The 22,433-nt window shown below is 31.8% G+C and overlaps 1 protein-coding gene across 1 annotated transcript in view; it reads right to left on the minus strand.

Moving 5' to 3' along the window:
* Positions 1–676: 676 nt before the first annotated feature.
* LOC143910092 (uncharacterized) overlaps positions 677–22,433 on the minus strand; it is a 40,163-nt gene continuing 18,406 nt past the window's right edge. The window contains exons 3-19 of the mRNA XM_077428459.1: positions 8,040–8,135; positions 7,663–7,766; positions 7,428–7,577; positions 7,215–7,344; positions 6,908–7,143; positions 6,643–6,835; positions 6,433–6,562; positions 6,226–6,338; positions 5,979–5,999; positions 5,429–5,674; positions 5,176–5,285; positions 4,994–5,100; positions 4,783–4,885; positions 4,456–4,668; positions 4,319–4,373; positions 4,143–4,240; positions 677–1,869 (exon numbers count right to left, since the gene is read on the minus strand). Of these exons, the coding sequence (XP_077284585.1) occupies positions 1,821–1,869; positions 4,143–4,240; positions 4,319–4,373; positions 4,456–4,668; positions 4,783–4,885; positions 4,994–5,100; positions 5,176–5,285; positions 5,429–5,674; positions 5,979–5,999; positions 6,226–6,338; positions 6,433–6,562; positions 6,643–6,835; positions 6,908–7,143; positions 7,215–7,344; positions 7,428–7,577; positions 7,663–7,766; positions 8,040–8,135 (2,154 nt within the window). The 3' untranslated portion in view covers positions 677–1,820. The remainder of the gene's footprint in view (positions 1,870–4,142; positions 4,241–4,318; positions 4,374–4,455; positions 4,669–4,782; positions 4,886–4,993; positions 5,101–5,175; positions 5,286–5,428; positions 5,675–5,978; positions 6,000–6,225; positions 6,339–6,432; positions 6,563–6,642; positions 6,836–6,907; positions 7,144–7,214; positions 7,345–7,427; positions 7,578–7,662; positions 7,767–8,039; positions 8,136–22,433) is intronic.

Here is a 22,433-nt window from a genome sequence, read left to right on the forward strand (position 1 = left end):
TTTTTATGCACATAAATTATTTATACAATAAAATTATAGGAAAATCAACCAAAATTTAAATATTACACATACACGCGCAGAACTGTAGCAACGGAGAAACAAACATTGCGTCATTTCCAAGATTGAAGAAATGAACTAATTTATTCACGGGAATATCTGAAGAATGTTTTCCCAAGTTACTACAATACTGCAAACATTTTATATAGATATATGAAATTGTGTTCACATATTAACTATCACAAAGTCAATAAATTATAAAATAAAATAAATTACAAAACTGACATTAATATTATTAAATATATATATATGTGTATAAATATTGCATATAAAACATTTGATAATATTTATAATAAAAAAGTATCACTGTTTTCAAAGCGATGATTCAATAATTGTCAATATGGTGTATTATTATAGTTTTTGATTGTATACTACAACCCGTCTACATAATCATACGTACATATATAACAGAACAAAGCCAAATATGCCACTTTTAATCATTTATTGGACAAATCTGAAGGCATCGGCTGCATTGGCTATAATTCAACATTTACAACAACATTGTGTGATCATAACAAATTGATTTACTCTACACCTTAGTCCATTCTATAATTATAAATGTTTTATATAAATCATAATTAAATCATAACAGAATAACCATATATCTTTTTCTATTTTTGTATAATTTGTGTGAATTAACGTGCGCGCATATTATATGTATGTATGTATATTTATATGAACCCACCCATTGCACCAGTTGATTTATTTATACGTATAAAGCATTTTTGTGACTGATTATATCATATTTAATATCAACGATTGTGCAAATACTTCCTTACTCGACACCCTCAAATATCACTTATTGAATGTTTTTTTTTATATACAATGTACTAGTACTTATCTATTCTAATCGGACCGGATGCAAATTTCATCGACAAGTTCCTAATATATTTATCTCTTGTACATTACCTGGCCAATAATTAACAACTTGTTTGAAATATAATATTATATACAAAGTGAGATTAATATGTCATCATAGCTTGTACATTTCGTATTGATTTAATAGAAAATATACTTATGTAGAACCCAACAATTTAATCGTACTTTGTATACATTTATATAAGTATTATAATATATTCAAAATAGTTTTATAAAATTTTATATGTTACATAATATAGAGAGCATTGTATAAAATCGAATACAAAAGTGTACATTGTCGTTCATAAACTGTGTTGTTCAAATAAAAATAAAAATAAATCATATCCTTAACATTCATATGAAAAAAATTGTTAATGCATAAGAGAATATTATATTATGTATGTAAAATGTAAAAAGACCAAGAAGATAAACAGGAAATGCTGAAAATTTTATAATTTATAATAGCAATATTTTGATAAGAAATTTGAGATCAGTTTTATTTACTCCATTGTATTGAATTACTTTTGTACCTGAATGATATGGAAGTTGATTGATCTTTAGAACTGAACCCACCATTTTTAATAATACTATATGTATATATATATAGACAAAGATTACATAACTACATATTGCCATTTGTCGTATTTTCTTGACATGTACATACAATGTATAAGAGCTTAGCGAAATATGCCAAAAGCAAGACTATTCAAGATAAGCCTCCCTTGTAGCAAATAGATCAACACATTCTGATTTAGCAATACATTTTAAAAATTTACTTGGCGTAATAAGTTATTTGTGCTTCACAAGCGATACGATACATTTTTTATGTAAAAGTTAAATAATAAAAATTACTTCTAGTATCGCTGGTATATTCTGATGATTGTTTGTTGCCTGCAATCATCTGATCACAGCATTCTTATGTTCTTATCGGTAAACGGTGATGTGATGTACTGCCTGAAAATATTAATATTATTTTTAATTATTCTCGATACAATAAAATATCAAAAATATTAGAAAAACTTCATAAAATTGAGCACACATTAGAAAATAATAAAAATTAATGGGTCTACCTCAGGGGACCGAAAGTGAAAAAGTCGAAAAAGCAAATATCGTAAGGCAAAGATCGAAAATTGAAAGATCTTAAGTCGAAAGATCAAAAAAAAAGGATGCATGGTAAACGGTACTATGTATATATAATATATATCAGTGGCATGCGGTGAAATTATCTCTCTTTTTGTCACACAGCCTTGTTTAATGTGCGCGCGCAGGATACGGGAGGAAAAGCCTGTTCCTCTTATTCCTGTTGTATCCTGCTCGCGCAAATTAAGTGAGGATGTACGACGGGGGGGAGAGAGATTTTTACCGCACTCCACTGATATATATACTAACCGTTTTTCATATGTATGCATGATAAACGAATATTTTCGACTTTTTCACGGTCACCCAAAATTAATATACTAAAACACAAACTAAATTGTATCCAGTTAAGTATGTAAAATTAAATTCAAATATAAATAAAAAAGTAATATTAAATTTTAGAGTACAAAACTAAATTTGTAAAAAACCTGAAATGTCAAAAATAACGACCACACTTTAAAAAACATAACAAATAATATGTACGAGTACAATACATATGTATACACACAGCAAATAATAAGGTTAAAAACAAGATAAAGCGTCAATCAGTGTCTGTTAGTAAGTACCTCCACCGAAATAGGAATGCAAAACATCAGTTTCCATTGACACCTGGTCATCATTCATTAAGAACTGGCAGTAACGACCTGAGAAAAATGTTTATATAATTTGTACAAAAATGAACAACACCACATATCCACTTATTATCATACAATGTATACAAAGTGACCCAAACGTTAAAAAAAAGATGTCGTCTAAATGAAAAATAATTGTATTTAATCACTCGGTATATAAAATATGTATAGCTAAGCTGCGATAGGCATTCACGGCAGCAAAACATTGAAGATATGTTTAAATTCCACTCTATAATGTCTACAAGTAGCCAAATAAAATTACACATGAACAACATGAATTATAATACAACATTCATATATGCATACGTATTTCACATACATTAGACTATTCAAGTCATACAAATTATCATTTAATTTAATTACTGAAATGTTTTATTGAAAAATTAAACGTAGTTAAAAACCTATGCATATATTGACGTTTGAGAACGTAATGAGAAAAGCAAATAGAACCAAATTACACCTAGCTCTATTTCTTTCTTTTTTTAATGAAAATAATACCTTGTCATCCGAATATAATGGTCCGAAAAAGACCTGGCAACCGAAAATGAAAATAAAATTAAATGATTTACGATAGGTCCTACACATGTAATGTAAGCAATAAAATATAATACAGTGGCTCTTTTAATTATCTGAAGCTATTCAAAAATAGCAGTTAATTAATACATATGTACATACATACACACACAGATATCATGAAAATTGTCCTATCAAGATATCTGTAAATGCCATAGTTTTTTTGCACTATCCTATTACCACAGGAAAATAAGTTATTACCGTCTATTGGAATTTCAGACGTAAATTTTGGTCTGTCATATAATTTCGTAATTATTTGATCACAGATTCAACCATTCTTTCATAATTTTCATAATTTAGAAAATATTAGATTTTATAATGGATTTTTTTAAATAAAATTATATACAGATAAATTATTTAATTATACAAAGTAGTATTGGGAAAAAATAAAAAGCACATTAAATCCGATTATTATAAGAAAAACTGTTATTAATTATTAAACTGTTAAAACTGTTATTAATTATTAAACTGTTAAACTGTTATTAATAATTAAACTATTAAACTGTTATTAATTAACTGTTTATCTTTAAAATATAGAAGATTTACTGTTAGTTACTTTGATATATCTCTATACTAAAATAGTCTTTGGGAAGAAGCTTAAAAGCTAACATCTACGGGGAAAAAAGCGATTTGATTGTGTAAGCTGCTGAAATTTGTGAATGTGAAATTAATGAACACTAGGCTACTTATGTATGTATATGCCAGCATCCTTGTCATAACTGCATAATGAATTTGTTAGATAGATGGTTTTATATGAATTTGTAAAGATGAATTGAAATTTTCCTTTAGTTATATGTATATTTTAATGTACACAAGTGTGATAGCGATGGTTAGTAAAATAATAGCCGACTGATAAGTATTTTTCCCATATTCAATTTTACGTACAGTTCTATTGTGTGTATTGTCGAATGTGGACAATTTTCCAGGACTCTAACGTGGCAATGTTTATGACATTTCATCAGACAATCCCGACATTCATAACCCTAAAACAAAAACAAAAAAGTAATAAAATCCATTTTTCATTTTCGTGTAAATGAAAATCGATATTTATTTTTATTTACCTGTTTACCGATACGCCTTGCAATATTCTTGTTGCATACTTGACATACCACACCCCTGAAATATATAACAGTATGATATTATTCACTGAAAAATTTGATTTAATTTGAGCAATTTCATATTTTATCAAAACAATTACCCAGACAAATGTTTGGCGACAAATGTGTGATCGTTGAAAATATGCAACTTGACACCTTTACGACGCCATCTTGAACGTTGTGCAATTGAAAGAGGTACCAAGAAGTGTTTTTTCACTCCATTATCTACAGTTTCTAGAACTAATGTGGACGCTTCATGCAGGTATGTCCTCGTTGACGCACCAGATATAGCAGACATCTCACTGATTGAAGATCTAAATTGAGAATAACAATATGTACATATTTGAGAACACAATCAAATAATATTGTAAAAAATATTACAATTTGTGTAAGATAAATTTATTTGAACAAAAATAAATTATTGGTACCTGCGAGATGTTCTGGACTCGTCACCAGACTGCGCCGGTGAACCTGGAACTGAAGGTCTTCCTAGTGAATTTCTAGTTGGTGAAGGCACTGATAAGGAATTATCTGTACAATCAATTACAAATATACTAATTTTATGTTTTTCAATAACTTATCCCCCTTTTGATAAAAATTCTTTGGTGAAATAACAAAATAAGCTTTAAAAATTCAGACCTGAAAAGTTTTGTCTATCAGCGCTCACACTTCTAAAGTTGGGCTGGTCTTCACTACCACTATCTGGAACATCTACAGACCTTGTCCGTATTCTAGATCTTCCTAACCTACATAACAATAAATCGTACGAAAATTTTAGTTTATGAAAAGTTATTGATTAATCGATCCTTCATAATAATTACCGTCTTTTAATGTTTCCAAAGAAGTCTTTTCGTTTTTTCTGTCTAGGTATTCTTTCGGGTGGCTCCCCATTAGTTTCAGCTACAGAATTGGCATGTACATCTCCAGGCTGCTAACAAAATAAATAAAAAAAATATTAAAATAACAATTTTTCCAATAATAATGTACTACATACCGAATAATTTTAAAATAAATTGTTATTAAAAACAAATGCATACACATAATAATGCAACTTTGAAAACAAATCAAACATACGTGTATTTTTCCAATGAGACCACTGCCATTAAATGTATCCATGCCATTTTCTTTTTCTTCCATGAGCTTATTTTTACTGATGTCTACTGTCACCTTTTTATCTCCCGTTTTATTAGTTGGCGAATCTGTCAATTCAGTATTCTCTACATTGTCTGAAGGTACTTCATCAGAATGTCCCTCTTTGCTTTGAGCTTCCGCATTGGACTGTTCCACTTCTATGAAATTTCCCGATTCGGTCAATTCAACCTTCATTTAGTATATCATCGAAGAGAGATTTCAATTGGTTTTCAAGTCAGATAAGGAATCATTCCAAAAAATCATGCAAGAAAACGTAATTAGAATTTGTTAGAAACGCATAAAGCTTAGTCCTTTGCTGCCTGTTATGTCTACATATATGTAAGTATGTCAATGGCAAAAAAAAAATTCAGACAACAAAGGGATTAGGATATAAGGTACATTTGTATTTACATATGTATATATTTATACATACATAATAAGCTAATATTTAATTGTATTGAATGTGTTTGTAATATATTAGTATACAAATTACCTTTACGACTTGCTTGGGCGTCTGAAGATTGGATTTGATTTGCAAAAAAAAAATGTAAAACAACAAAATATTAATAAAAAAAAGTCACACACAAAAACTCAACAGTACGAATTTGTTATAAAAAAAATCAAAGCATAATTTATATGAAAACATAAGTATTTACAATGAAATTTTCAATGTTTCAAGTTAATTATTGTTATATAGCTCATGTTAGAATGGATATATTTTTGTAATAAAAAGCACTCACCCTCTGAACACTATGTATAATAAGTGTTGATTTATTGGCCTGTGTACTAGGGCTTCTCTCCAATTCTCTGATAGCTGTTTCAGCAATTTGAGCTTTACCATTCATTGCCACATCTAATAATTCAATCCAATATATATATATAGTTAATAAGCTAATTTCGTAATAGAAAAACTCGTCAAAAACCAAAACTTGACTTTGAATGCATACCATTTTGTTTGAACATGGTTCTGGTAGTGGTCACAGTGTGTCCAGATGGAGATTTAGTTTTTAGTGTTTCTTTCAATTTAAAGGGTCGACCCTCTGTCAAAGGTATATCAGCACCTTCGATGAACAAAAACTGAAAATAATATTTTTACCTTTAGAATCTCGTTTATTATATTTTGAAGAAATATTTTTAAGATGTCTTTATAGCAGTACCTCAACAGTGAGTATTCCAGATACTGGGTCGTCTTGCAATGGTCTTGACTGCAGACTGATCAATTGGCGTTGAGACGGACTAATGAGAAGTTCTTCGACACCAACGATACCTAAGCCTAAGAATGTAGATGTTGTACCACTTCCTTTGTCAAAAATTTCAAAAAGAAGCTCAGCGGTATTTGGAGAAAGGTCGCTAGAAGTACAATAAAACGTTAAAAACACATTAAATAAATTTCATACATAACTAAACAAAACATCATCTTACAAAAGAAAGTGTTCGTCCCAATATGGACTTGAAGTATCCTTTTTAACACTAGTTTGATTTCTCTGTGGGGGATCATCCATTTCTACAACGCAGTAAGGATTTTTGCAACCCGTCGGGGAACTTGCTCCTAGATGCTGTGCAGATACTACTTTCACTAAGAGTCGCTTGTCTCCAGCCAACAATTGTTCTTCCATATGCTGGTTTGGAGTCGAACAGTATTGCGGATTTTGACCTAACTGTAAACAAAACAATATGTTAACATTTATTTCATCTGCAAATTTCAACCAACCATTGGAATTCTATTTACCATGGAATCGTAATGTGTGGGCAGCATACGAGATGGAGTTTCCGTGATTCTTCTTAATCTTGGACATGTTGGATAGTGGGCGAGACTAAACTCTACTTGTGTATTCCTCAAGGCATTCACTACTATTTCACTAAAAGAAGAGAATCATATTATGTTTTTTTTTAAATTTCGATGAAATACACATACATAATGAATATAAGAATAATAACTCACTTGATTACTTCTTGTAACTGTTGTTCGTCAGAATTACTTCTCAACGGACCAACAGGTGCTAAAGCTACTTTAACATCAGGCCAACCATCGCATTTGAACTCCCCAGTCAACTTTTCAGTTACGCATAAAACGCGTAATCGTGCACGGAATCTGTAAAGCAAACAGATTTAGTGATGACTTTCAGGCTATACATAAGACGTTTTAACTAGCCAATTAATTATACAAATCTCATCACCTATTAACATTGACTCTGTAATGTGCTACTTCAACCTTCTCACCCTTCTGTCTGAAAGCTTTCAGCTGAAGAGCTGGTGTGGCCTCACAATCACAAGTTATTGTCTGCAATTAAACATTCCGTTATCCAAATTAAGAATATGAATTCATATATAATTCGACGAACGAAAAATTAAGTGGCTTTACTGTTAGATGAATTACTGTCATATTTTATTGCATTATTGTTACTTTTGTAATTGTAATAAAATACAAAACTGTAGAAAATAAGTGTGTAATAAGTGCAGTACAATAATTTAAATGAATAAAAATGTATATTTTCGCTAATATCTAAGACTTAAACGTTGCACAAAAACTTAAAATAACCGTCAAAATACAAACCACATCATCCTTTGAGTCGCATTCGCAGAAAACATTTGAAATCTTTGGTACTGGACTTTCGGCAAGGACTCTGACCATTTCGACGCCCACGCCATGCTGGAAATGAGAAAACAAAATAGTAAATACATATTTTTTAATATTCTAGATAATTTCTAATGACAACAATTTCAAATTCAAAATACGTACAATTTCAAAATATGTACATACATATATACGAAAATAGTGGTAAAAACAATATAATTTATATATTGTAAACATAATATTACTTATTTATTTTAAAAACTAATAAAATAATAATTTTTGAAAGAGCATGTTTCTTGTTCTTTTTGGCATAAAATATAAAATAATCGACTTTTATCAGTATGAGCATTTCCATTTAAGAAACGCCAGTAAGGTCAGTTTGACACCTGCCACTCATTTTATGATAATTGTACACATTTTTTGTCACAAAATATAATACGTGTTACAAAGTTGACTCTTTTGACGTTTCAAATTATTACTGTATTTTTGTAACAATTTTGAACGAGCTTCGAACTGTGAAGTCATCGCATATGAACTGTGACATCATACAAAATGAAAAGTCGATTCACCTACGTACATATGTATGTATGTATGTATGTACATATTAAAACAAAACTAAGTCATTCCCGATATAATCTAACGTGAATAATTCAAGGCTTGCCTTATCATATTGCATATCCATGATTACGTTGATTTATTAGTGCAAATTCAAAATAAATGCAACGAGAAGGAAAAGTAATGCCAAATATATACATAAACACACCAGTTGATTCGGTGTCAAGGATCACTGGTACGCTAAATATGGAGAGGGTACTTAAAAACAAAACTTCGATGAAGTCATTATCGAATACGGTGAAAAAATTGCATAATGACAAAATTTTATAGATAACCGTTTATAATATACGAAAACAAACTACATACAATTCTAAAAATAAAGAAAACCGCACATCTGACAAATATGACCCTTCAAATGCCGTGCAAAAAGTCAAAAACAGCAGTTGCAAATTTAATTTATTGGACAAATCATTACATTGACCTCATGAACGCCATCAATTAAGATGTCTGTGAGCAATAAAAATCATAATAGCTCTGCCAATGCAGGCAAAACGATTACACTATTAACCCTTTCTATGCCGCATACATATAGTATTATACATATAATACAATACAATAATATTAAGTGAATACTATATATGTACGTATATAGTATGCACGTGCAAGTACATAGATCCACTATATTGGCCATATTGTGCTCAATTTGAATTTCTCACATTAGTATAGGCAAACTTAGCTATCACAATAACTAAAATACGTACTCGACTCGAATAGCATTAAACATATTGACAAAATAGTATATAAACTAAATTGTTGCATATTAGTGTTAAATATAACGAGATGTTACGAAAGAAAAAAATGTTAATAGCAAATATGCATTAAAACAAGACAGCGGTACAGCTATTCTTTAAAGAAACTACGTCTCGTGGATTTGCGACAACAGTGTAATGTAATTTTTCTGCAATGGAACATTTCGCAAACCCGGAAATTTTAACGGAACACTTACATAGTTTATTTTTAAGGTTGGGTAATTCCTACAAGAAAAAATTAAAAAAAAATATGTTATTAAAACACATAATTTATTTAGTAATTATTTTTAAATATAAAACTATAATCTAATATGTATATAATTTCGAAAGAGACTTTGTATGTAAGTATTTTTGGTTGAGAACATCGAAAACAAGTCAAAGTTTCTATGACGACGATTCGATGGGATGAATATTATTTTTTTTTCGATTCAAATAAATTTAATAAAAAAACAAATTAATATTTACTATTAAATTCGCCATGTTTACGCTGTTTATGCATATTACAAATACTAAGCGGAGCCGGGTAAAACAACTAGTATAATATAAACATAAAAATATCAATAAACAAAGCACTGAATGTCCTTGAATTGCATATTTTCTTGATATCAGGCACAGTATTGGTAAGTTGCAATCTAATATCTGGTGTTTCGTCGAGCCTGTTCCTTCACTTTGACTTCATTGCAGCATAATAAGAAAATCCCGCTTCGCATAAATATATTGTGGAAAACTGAAGTAAGCCAATAATAGCTTGTTTTGAAAAATTAAGGTACTCATCTGAAAAACCGACCCAGAAATCATTTAAAGGCTGATCTTTGTATTTTTGTTTCAAATCAGAGTCACTAATTAAATCAATTAGATTTTCATAGTCACTTGAGTTTAAGCCTACTGGTTTAATTGTCACGGAAAATGGATTCTAAGACCAGGAATCGTCCTTACTAGTTCTCGGAAAATATTGCAAAAGAGTTTTTTTTTTCAAGTTATGTAGGTGTTCTAAAAATACATTGGAAACTTCTTCCATCTACTTTAAAATTTAATTCATTCAAACATGTACATATGTATGTAAGGCAGGAGACTGCTGGTGGCTCTTGTAGTTACTTTCTGGGTACGTGATACAACACCTTGCATCTTTCCTACCATTGTTCGAGCACCATCTGTACAAATATCAATACACTTCTCCCAACCTATCTCTTAATTTGTAATGTCATCATTAATACAGTTGAATATATCTTCTCATGTAGTTTGTCCATTTAAATATGCGCACATGAGTAAATCTTCTTCAATACTTTTATCATATGTGTAACGAACAAATACTAGTAGTACAGGTAGTCCTGCGACATATGTAGATGTATCCATTTGCAATGCATATTCACTGCAAACTCCAAGACGATGAATTAACTCTTTCTCTATGCTACTAGAAAGATTACCGTGTAGATTGATCATCACTCGCCTTTCAATATGAAGTAGAAGATTTTTAAATGTGTTGCAGTCAGTGGCGGCTCGTGAGAATTCATAGAGGGGGGGGGGGCTGCAGAGATTAATCGGGTTGTTGTTAGCTCGTTGACCATACCGGTGATCAAATGCAGACAAAAATAGCATGCATATGTACTATACTGGGAGGTCTGCAGCCCTGCAGCCCAAATGGACGGCAAATATAGCATGCATTTGTATTATACTGGGAGGGCTGTAGCCCCGCAGCCCATATATACGAGCCGCCACTGGTTTGCAGCGAATAAAAGCTCTCCAAATTGTAGCGGAACATCTATTCGGGTTCAGCGGAACACTGGTGTTCCGCGGAACATAGATTGGGAAACCCTGCTTTAGCCCAATGACGGTACGCCACTGCCGCGTACTAATCAGTAGAGGTCCGACCGGAAGCGTGCCGTTCATTGTTAATTGTTCGCTGGGCTTTATCCAGTTTTATGAAGAACCTTTTTTTTGCACTCTAGCTTTGTAAATAGACCCAAAACGCCCTGATTCCTGGAAAAAGCACGCTTCCAGTCCGCCCTTTACTAATCTGTATATCAGCACAATTTTATGAAAACTTTTTTGAAGTCAACTGTGGGAAGCCACGGCTATCCATAAATCTATTAAAAATGCCGAATTTTGAATTGTGACACATCACAAATGAGCATTATGTATTCCATTACGAATTTTCTCCCGAAATAAACCACTTCAAAGAAAACCAATAAAAATATGGCTTATTTTCGTAAGTTTTAAATTAGTGCAGAACCTTGTACATAAATGTTTTATTCCAAATATAGGTGTGGGTTATCACCTCATGGCACGAACCGATTGAAATTGAGGGTCAAAAGTAATTGGACGTAACTAAGGACTATATCGAGCAATTGCCTAAAAGAAATGAGTCATCGAAAATTATTAGCCTCGAATAATTATACTTAGTCCAACAGTGAGTACAATACTTCAAAAAGGAAGTCCCAGGCAATGAAAGGGTTAATGACAACGGTAGCGAGAGTACAAACAGTCGATGCCAAAAGGCAACCGATGCCAAAAATCGCTCGACGACCCGAAGCAATCTCACCGGCGCTATTTCAAATGATAGACCATCTGCCACGAACGGCATTTGACTGGTAAGACGTGACCCTGGTCTGGTGTTGCCGATCGTCTAGCCTCGCTCTCCATACTGATAATCTGAACCGAAGCCAAAAACTGCACACACATGATTTAACACTGAATCACGCTAAATAGCCAAACAGCTGATTGCGAACCACGTCTACCTTTACTTCACACCAAAGCATCGGCCGAGCGGACATTTACATTAAGCATATTGAAATTCAGGTCCGTTTACTATTCATGATATGCAAAACGTATGCGCCTTCGTTTGCATAATGGATATTGCCCTTATAAACCTATTCGACCACTGGTTCAATCATTCGATTGATGAAACGCTTAAATTTAGTATTGGACCTCCCGGAAACTCAAAATTGTAAAGTGCTGAAAGTTCTGTATAACTAAGGTGACCATACGTCCCATTTTGACAGGGAAAGCCCCGTTTTTTCCGTCCACTGATGCACAGACGAATTTTATTATACTTATGTATTTCCATATTCTCCTTGTTTTTTAAAATTAATTTGTTTCCAGAAAAAATATTATTACATATGTATATAAATATGCATTTACATACACTATATTAATTTTGGAAATGCGGTTTTAAATCAAAAACGCTACTTTGCCTGAAAAAAAAGATCTTCGATCAATGTGCTTTACCAGTGATGACGTATAAATAGGAAACTTGGACATTGAACGCCAAGTTGCTACACAAAGTCATTGCAACTCAAAGAAATATGGAACGCTGTATGCTTGGCATAACATGGAAAGACAGGAAACGGAATACGTTGCTGAGAAGTATGACAAGGGTAGTGTGAAATGGGGTGAAAGGGATGAGAGTTGCGCAAAACAGAGACGAGTGGAAGCGTGTTGGAAAGGCCTTCATCCAGCAGTAGTGCATGGCTGTAGATGATGATGATGATATTAATTTTAAAGTAACATACAAATATTTTGTTACATGATTCGTTTTACATTCTGAAAAAAAAAATCAGTGTGCTATTTATTTTCTTCATAATTATTTTTAAATAACTGTAAAATACAATATTATATTATATTTAATTTTTAATCTTGTTTCATTTTCTTCTTTCAAAGAAAAGTACATTCTGGTAAGTTATATGATTTAACAAGAGAAAAAATGAAATTTAAAGAAACCAAAATCTTCAATTGCACATAAATTTGCGATTAAAAGAAACCGAGAATGTTTATTTGGAACATTTTAAATTATTTTATTTGTTAATTTTATATGTTTCAGAAGAAAAATCAACCTGCGGCGCATGGCCATTGTGTATTATATTGTTTTGTTTTTTGAATGTTTGTTTCTATTTTCCTTGTAAATACACAATAATTAATAATAATTGTAGATTCAGAAAAAATATTATATCTCCTTGACAATAATGGTTATTTGAAGGAAAATTATAAAATTTTTGGACGTAAAAAACATTCCTGTCCTGTCCCAAACGAGTCCTGTGAAATATGGTGACCCTATGTATAAACTGAAAGTAACCATTTCAAGAAAAGTTTTTCACGGTGAATCAACAGCTATAACGTTCGAATGTATGCACTTAAAAAAAAGCACTCAGGTGTATCCAATGATGTCAGTCATCATCTTCAGAACCTATGTATAGCAATGCTCGCGTCAATGAGATCATCAAATATAACATATGAACGTAATTAGAATATGCACCGCCTGAACTAGAAATACATATCGGTCTGCGTATATACATACATATTGTACAGATAGTTAAAAGAACGTGGTGTTGAAGTTCTTTCTTGGTTCCGATGTCTTCCCGTGACCTTTTGTCGCGAATGCGGCCGTCTCGCACGATCGACCGCAATGCTACGAAAAAATCGAAGTGCAAAAAAGAAGATGAAAAATGGCGCCAGAATGCGATCTCACCAAAAAAGACATTTAGAGAGCGAGGAGTGGTGACCGTGACCATTGTTAGATCACTGGCTACCGTTATCGTCTCACTCGAAGAACCTGTGGTTGAACGAACTCCAACCCAACGCAATCAAGAAGAAGGCCAATATCACGAAGTTAGAGATTCAACATAAGATTAAACAAACTACTAAATGGAGCAAATAATGACAAAATACATGCGGAAAGAAACGACAAAAAAAACTAAATACATAGAACACATGAAAAATCAAACATAAACAAAAATAATCAAAAATTTTCCTTTTTTCCGAAATATGTACCAATATATAGTTCAAAATACCTATGCTACTTTTTAAACAAATGTTTTGAAAACAAAAGTCATAAATTATTGCGCACACGTTCTGTTTCCCAATATGACTAGATCTATGGTTTTTGTTTTCATCAGTAATCAATTAAATATTTTTCTATATGAAGACAGTAAATTAATCAAAAGTAAAGGCGTTTTTATGCAAAATTAACAACCATGTCCGAACCGCTTCCAAGGCTATAATATTTGTAAATTAAAACTTTGCTTTCCAACTGCAATAACGTTTCAGATTTCTGAGTCAGATATTCACCTTAGCACACTCACGGAATAAGAATAAAAATAAAATATACGAAACATATGAGCCGTTATATTTGATAGTGGCATAAGTCCACTTTTCTTCATTTCGAGAATTATCAGAAAAAAAAACATTAAATATAATAATTTGTGTTTAACAATATTTAAAAAATTCTGGTGGACTGTAATACGTTTATTCTGCTTTTCCGAAATTCTGGACATATGGAATTAAAAGAAGTGATAACAATTTGTGAATTAAGTCAAACAGAAATAATGTTTTTGGAATTGAAAATTGGACTTCCGCCACTTTTAAATATAACGGCTCATATGTATGTATATATGTATATTACAGTCCAAGCGTTCACTCCGGTTCATTCATGAACATACTAGCTAGTTCACTTAGTTCATACATGTTTTAGTTTAAGTGCTAACAGTCAAAAGCTATCTTCAAATCGACTCAACAGGTGTCGCATGACACCTGTTGAGTCATGCGACACTTGTCGCATGACACTTGTCAAAACGCCAAGTATTTAAAAGGGAAATCCTTTGGAAACCACATTACCACGTTGCTATAATTCCCGATTCCGCTAACATTTAAAATATAACAACCACAGTTAAGCGAACGTACACAAATAAAGGATGAGACAAACGATTTAGAATACTAATAAGTAACTTGTGTTATAACAAACTATGCAGTTCGTTTGTCAATTTGTTATTTTATGTACACGAAAACTAACCAAATTTGTTTCGTGTATGAACAAACTATGTACATACATAGTATGTTCTTGAACAGTATGTTATTATGTTCTGTAACATATGTATATGTATATATGTACATATATTAAACATATGTTACAGTCGAATACATCATTTAAATATTAAAGAAAAAAAAATAACAGATATCAATTAAAATCTCATGGAAGTGTTGCAAGAAATAAAGGCGAAATTTTACAGTTTTTTGAAGGGCACAGAATTAAATGTATTCAAAAGCTACTACAAAAATATTATAATTAACATGCTCTACATGTGTTAAATTAGATTTCAGTAAAATTTAAATACATACATACGAAAATTGATGCGTTACAAAATTTTTGAAACGGATGCAGGACGTGTTGTCCGTCTAATACCGGATATGGTTTTGCATATTATTCGATACATTACGACGTGGATGTCATTTATCAAAAACAAACTAAGAATACATATACATATACTCAAGAAACACGAACCGGTCTCTGTGACATCGTTCGTTTTTTTTTTTTACTGAAATGGCGATGATGATTGCGATGATTAACTTCTCAATCTTCACGACACAAAACGACTCGTTACCTTTTTTAAGATTGCACAATTTGGGTAAAAGGAAAAGAAGAGCATAATGGAGGTTTGATAGTACAAAAAAATAAACCAGGCAGACAATTAGCGTCGGTTATTTATCTTCTGCAAAAAATGGTCATTTGTACGATTTTCAAGAAGCTCTTTCATCATAAATATACATACATACATACACAAATATAGAAAAAGAACATACAAAAGCTACGTACATATTTGTATCATACGAATCGACCGACTGTAAATAGGTTTTGAAGTGTGTGCATATATGAAACATTTTTTTCTATATTATGTATACATATATGTAAACGTATATATTATTTAATTGAGGACGTGACCAATGCCTCAATGCAAAATTACACACTGAAAATTTTAAATGAATTTTTAATCGCCATTTAGCTAATCTCCATTTCGTGTTTTAAAAAAAAGAAATTGCGTGTCGAAATCAAAATACATATACCGTTTGGGTCGTTTCAATGTTTGCACACTCAAATTGTGCATAATTTGACACGTTCGTGTCAACGAAGATATACGAGATTAAATTTCATTTTTTGATACACTTTTACAGATCAACATATTGTCATAAAATATAATAGCTGGTCGATCGGCGCATAACTCTCAGATTTCTGAAATTTTGCCAAGACAATTTAGATATCTACACCAATTGTCGACATAACTATACCTAAACCCGTGCCATCATCTGAGCAGCATCCAGTGGCGTAGCTACCTCAAAGCATAACAGCTCAGCTTGACAGGGCACTGGCAGCATTACTCGTTGCAATCAACGTTAAATAATGATGAAATTAAATTACTCAATCAAATAACTATCAACATGAATTCACATATTAGTTGAATAGCACTATTATATGTTTAATGTGTCATTTACTTAGCTATAGCGATGACTTTTCTGCAATAAATGAATTAGCATTGAAAAGCGTTGAAATAATTAGTCAAGCATCTGGCGAATGGGATAAAATTACCGCAGATTGCATTAGAAGTGCATAACAGATCAATCTCAAAGTATAATCAAAAAGTCCGAGATAATGGAAAAGAGCTCCGAACGCCATAATTGCGTAGCCACTAATTAATTAAAGACGAACCCATAGAAGAACCATCGAGCGTGATTGAATCATATAACAGAACCTCTGGAGCAAGCAGAGAATCAACGAACTATGAACAGACCACAGTGTTGTACGCGCGTACTTCTAAAACGACAACCAACGAAAAAAACCGAGTGAAAGAAACCATCGAGACGGAGTGCTACATCAACATATGTATGTTGGCTCACTAAAAGATTCCAACACTACATAGATATGTATCATCGTAGTAAGATTTGTGGAAGACGCGTAATTGCGCCGGCCGGTAATGTGTTATGTGTGCAGCGGCAAACGCAATAGTTGCGTCAGCGCGTTTGACAGCCGGCATTCTCTCAGACGAAATCTGGAAATACGCGTCTCGTCATACCAGTCGACTTCCTCTTCTTTCAGAGTTTTTCACGAGCTGAAAAAAAACTGCGTTCCGTCGCCCGGTTTCGAAATAACGACGTCTAGAATTAGAATGCGCCAGCAGCACGGCTCGAGAGTTTAATTCTGGTCTTCGAATGTACCGAGTGATTCTTCGAGTTCTCGTGCTTACCATTCTTTGGGTCACCGGAATCGAGGAAGCAGCCAGACGATATACGAGTATGATGCACGTGAAGTTACTAGGACGTCTAACCATACTCCCTTGTGGTAAATTCATACATGTTCTAATTATTCTAAATGAATTTAGTAATATATGTACATATGTAAGAAAAAAAAATCATAAAGAAATCAATACCTATGTAATAAGCAAAATATAGTTAAGAATCTTTTTGATAGTTTTCTATATAATATTTAAATACATTTTTTTTAATCTCACGAAGATTTCGGTATTTTACGATTCTGTTGAAAATAAATATGTGAGTGTTCATTAATACTGTATTCATAGTGACCGAAATTGTAGTAATATTATATAATAAGGTACATTTGAGTAGACCTATGTATTTCAATGGAAGAATATACATATGTTGTCAAAGTTAGTCAAAGTGTACATATCGTTTAATGTAGTTCCAAAGGATATCCCTTTTAAATACTAGGCGTTTTGAAATCTCAAAAATTTTGACAGCTCAAAAGTTTTGTCAGTTTAAAGTTTCATGAGACATGATGAGTCTATTTGAAGATAGCTTTTGACTGTTAACACTTAAACTAAAACTAATAGTTCGTGTATGAATAAACTAGTATGCTCATGACCGAACCGAACTGAAGTACACTTGAACTGTAACATATACATATGTACACTATTTTTAACAAGGTGACGTAAGATAAAAACACTAGCAAATAAATAATTCCTTTTATAAATGTCTGTTAATGACTAGTGTACTACAATAATATTAGTAATACAGATAAGATTACATTACAATTTTCACAAAATCATTTTAAAAAAACTCACAACTTTCACTATTGATCTTTTGATTAATGTTAAGGTTTTAAATATTTATGTATATGGTTTTTTCAATACGCCTTTCATAATAAATCAATTGAAACAATCCAATGTATAAACTTAATTAGATTGATGAAAGGTTAAGAGTAAATACACGATTTATTATTAAGTATACTACGAAGTTTTGAAATAGATTTGGATTGAGATGCTATGCAAAAAGAAAATTAAAGTTTTAATTAAGTAATGACAATTAGCACAAAGTTACAGAATTATAATAATTTTAAATTTTCATATTAGATAAAAGACATTTGATGTAAACGTGACGTCTATATATGACATAATGCAAATGAAACAGCACTATAAATGACGGCTATTATAATAACAGCGAATTTGAAAAATGAAAACCCATTATTACATTATCTCACGCAACAACTGGGTGAAAATTTTCAGTCTTTTAGTCGATTCAAATACCTCACTGACTTAAAACGAACTCAGTTCTATGTAGCTTCGGACTTGGTTGTCGCTTTGGTCGGAAACGTGACAAGTCATGTCATTCACATTCAGCCAAGAGGCCTTTAAAATGACAAAGTGTATTTCATCAATAGTGATGGAATCGAAAAAAAAGTGGCGATTGAAAACGTCAACGCTTTTTTTATAACAAAACAACATCCAGAAGCTTGGCTATTTGTCAACATATTTGTCAAGTATCGAATGTATGCGTTGACAGCTAATATTCTGTTTCTACTTTGAAAACCTGAAAGCCGATAGTTTTAGTAGAAAACACAACATATCAAAAAGATTTTATTTATGGACATTTTTACATACAAAACAATAAACAATATGCATATTTTTCCTACACACTCGGAATGCTATAGATGAGATGTCTGGGAAAATATGACGCTATCACGCGATCCAAAACACTTTTCTGAATCACGTTTATTTTTCTTTTCGTTCGATATGTGTATACATTTTCAGTTTTGTCGATACGGATTGTCTTCGGCGTTTATTTTAGAGGAAGTCATTCAATATGACGATTTATAACCACATGGATAATAAACACGGGTTCCTCCTTACAATAGCAAGCACACGCTAAATGACAAGGACCTTGCATTTGACAATGGATTCACCGAGCAATTAATCAGCGGTAATAAATAGAGCATGAGATTCTACCAATGTAAAGATTACATCGATTGAATCCCGCGGCTATAAACGTACATATCTAAATATTTACATTTACTATATCAATAGCCGTCAATTGAAAAAATACTGATCATCTTTTCTCACGTAAATAAAATAAATCTTCGATTACCGGGCTCATCACTCGTTAATCGTATAAATAACTAACTAAAAGAGTTCAACTATGTATGTATGTCGAAATAATATTATTCTATGTACTATGCACAATAAGTATTTGAAAATTTCAGGGATACTATTGAGGTAGATTAAAAAACAAAACAAAGAAAAAAATATGAATTTTACAAATCACAAACAAAAACAAAACAACATAAACAATATGTAGAATATATTATGCAGAAGCTTTCCAAAATAAAATGTATATGTCAAAAAACACCGGTAATGGCGAACCCACATATGACACGCTTGCCCAACATGGCACTCGGGAGAATTTCGTTGGCATGAGACGGTTTTTAGATAAAAATCTGTAATATAATGTAAATTTACCATCCTATATACAAAACTATTTTTAAATGCCTACATACTTATTTTAAGTCGATTTTAAAGACTTAGCTACATACATAATTTTACAAAACATGTATTTTCATGACAACAAAATAAAAGAATGAAGAAAATTACCAAAAATCTACCACACACTACCAAACGTACAAATATTTATAAACGAATCATATATAATCTTCTATCAGAAACTGTATCTGTAATCCAATAGAAATATTTACATAGAATTCATCAGTTTATTTACAAATTATACTGAACATCCACTTCTAAATATCATGGTTTAAAATTACACGTGCAATAAAGTAATTTATTAGTAGGTATTCAGTTTTAAACCATCATCATTCACAGCCATTCGCTATCCACTGCTGAATGAAGGCCTAATCAACACGATTCCATTTGTCTCTGTTTTGAGCAATTTTCATCCATTTCACCCCACACATTTTTCTGATTTCATCCACCCATTTCCCCTATGGCTTTCCTAGCACACTTTTACATTCTCTCTGGTACCATTCGAGCACTTCTTTCGTCCATCTATCGTTCTTCTAACTACGTGAACCGCCCTACGTGATTGCCAATCCAATCTACATATTTCAAGGAATATCATCATCATCATCATCTATAGCCATTCACCATCCACTACTGGATAAAGGCCTCTCCAACACGATTCCACTCGTCTATTTTGCGCAACTCTCGTCCATCTCACCCCACACATTTTCTTACATTCATCTACCCATTTTTCCTGCGGTCTTCCTATTGTATTCCGTCAAGAAATACATATATAGTTTACTAGTCATTTTACCGGGCTTCGCTCGGTATTTTTAATATAAACAACTTAAAAATGACAAAACAAATCTAATAGCAAACATTCATTTGTTTTTGTAATAAATTTATTTGAATCGAAAAAAAAATAATATTCAACGATGTCGATGCCGTAGTCATAGAAACTTTGATTTTTTTTTGATGTTCCCAACAAACCTTACATACAAAGTCTCTTTCGAAATTATATATTAGATAAATACGTTCTGAAACTAAAATTTTGGATGTTTAAATTCGTGAGTTTAAAATGACTAACGATCCTACCCTTCTTTGTTGTTTATTTAATTTAAAGTCTCACTGTACATATTTACATATATAAAAAATATATATTGAATTTTTGTAAATGCAGTAAAAAAATACACTTCACTTGCATTCCCAAGTGACAATACTAGCGATATAATATAATTAAGCCATCGAAGAAGCTTTCAACACAGCGGAAAATTTAATTTAATAACTTTAAGAGCTTTCGCGAAAATTATCCCAAATTCACTTTCAGAATTTAGGTTTTTCTTATTAAATACTTAGATATACATACATACATATATGTACTTCAAAATTAAATCAAATAGAAATGATAAAAAAATAGTTAAAATTAAATCATATACAATCTTCAGTATGTACGAATATATCAAAGGATAATACGCTAATTTTTAGTTTTTTAAGACCACATACAATAGTTTGTTATTGTTAAAAGAAGATAATCAGCATTGCGGCCAAGTCTATTGTATTTTTATCGTTGGTGCCAGATCACAGCATTGTGCAATGTTACAGCAATGAAAAAAAAAGTAAAAAAAGAAAAAAAAATGAAACGCTTACACCGCGAGAGAAGGCCAAACGCCGAACGCATATTTGTGAATTCGCATTTAGCTTACATACATTAGTGGTATTTTCAGAAATGCACACCAACACATGAACAACCCAAATACTATTCGGTGATGCAGTGCGGATGTTTTCACTGCATCTTAACACTTTCCGTGTTATGTGTAATTATACACATAGCGATGAGGCCGGAACGAGCCACGTCAGCCTGTCAAAAATAACCAATGTGTGTTTTTGACAAATCTGCGCCTATTATGAATGATGTCAGTGCAAATTGAAATCCTTTTTCGTGTCAAATTATTTTACATATTTACATATCCATATGTGCAAATAAGGGTTTCATGTTTGTCTCACACTGAAGGGTTGTTTGAAAAGTTTGACGAATATTCAGACTGTATAACAATGTATCGGAATGTGGCTATCCAAAACTGAGACCACTGAAGAACATATGTAAAACTCATTCATTAGCAAAAAAAATTGATGACAATATTAACAAAATTGATATTCAAAGAAATTGATATTCAAAAAAGAAAAGGAAAAAAAGAAAAAATAAAACATAGCTTGAAGTTTATCTATCATAATGCATTTGTTTTGAATTGGCATTTTATTCAACCAAAATTCCTTTATTTATCATTGAGGAATTTGAAGCAAGAAGAGGTAGAGTTAGTTACTCGTGCGTGGAGAAGATTATTTTAGAAGGCTGATACACACCCACGATTGCCATGAGACTTCAAATGATGTAACCGCGTGGTAATTACGTTTTATTAAGTATGCAAATCAATTAATAATTTCAAAGTATTGAAATCAAGTAGAGAGAAACACTACCAGGATTTGCATGAAACTATACATAC

This window comes from Arctopsyche grandis, chromosome 3, assembly GCF_051622035.1.
Source record: "Arctopsyche grandis isolate Sample6627 chromosome 3, ASM5162203v2, whole genome shotgun sequence".
Classification (NCBI taxonomy): domain Eukaryota; kingdom Metazoa; phylum Arthropoda; class Insecta; order Trichoptera; family Hydropsychidae; genus Arctopsyche; species Arctopsyche grandis.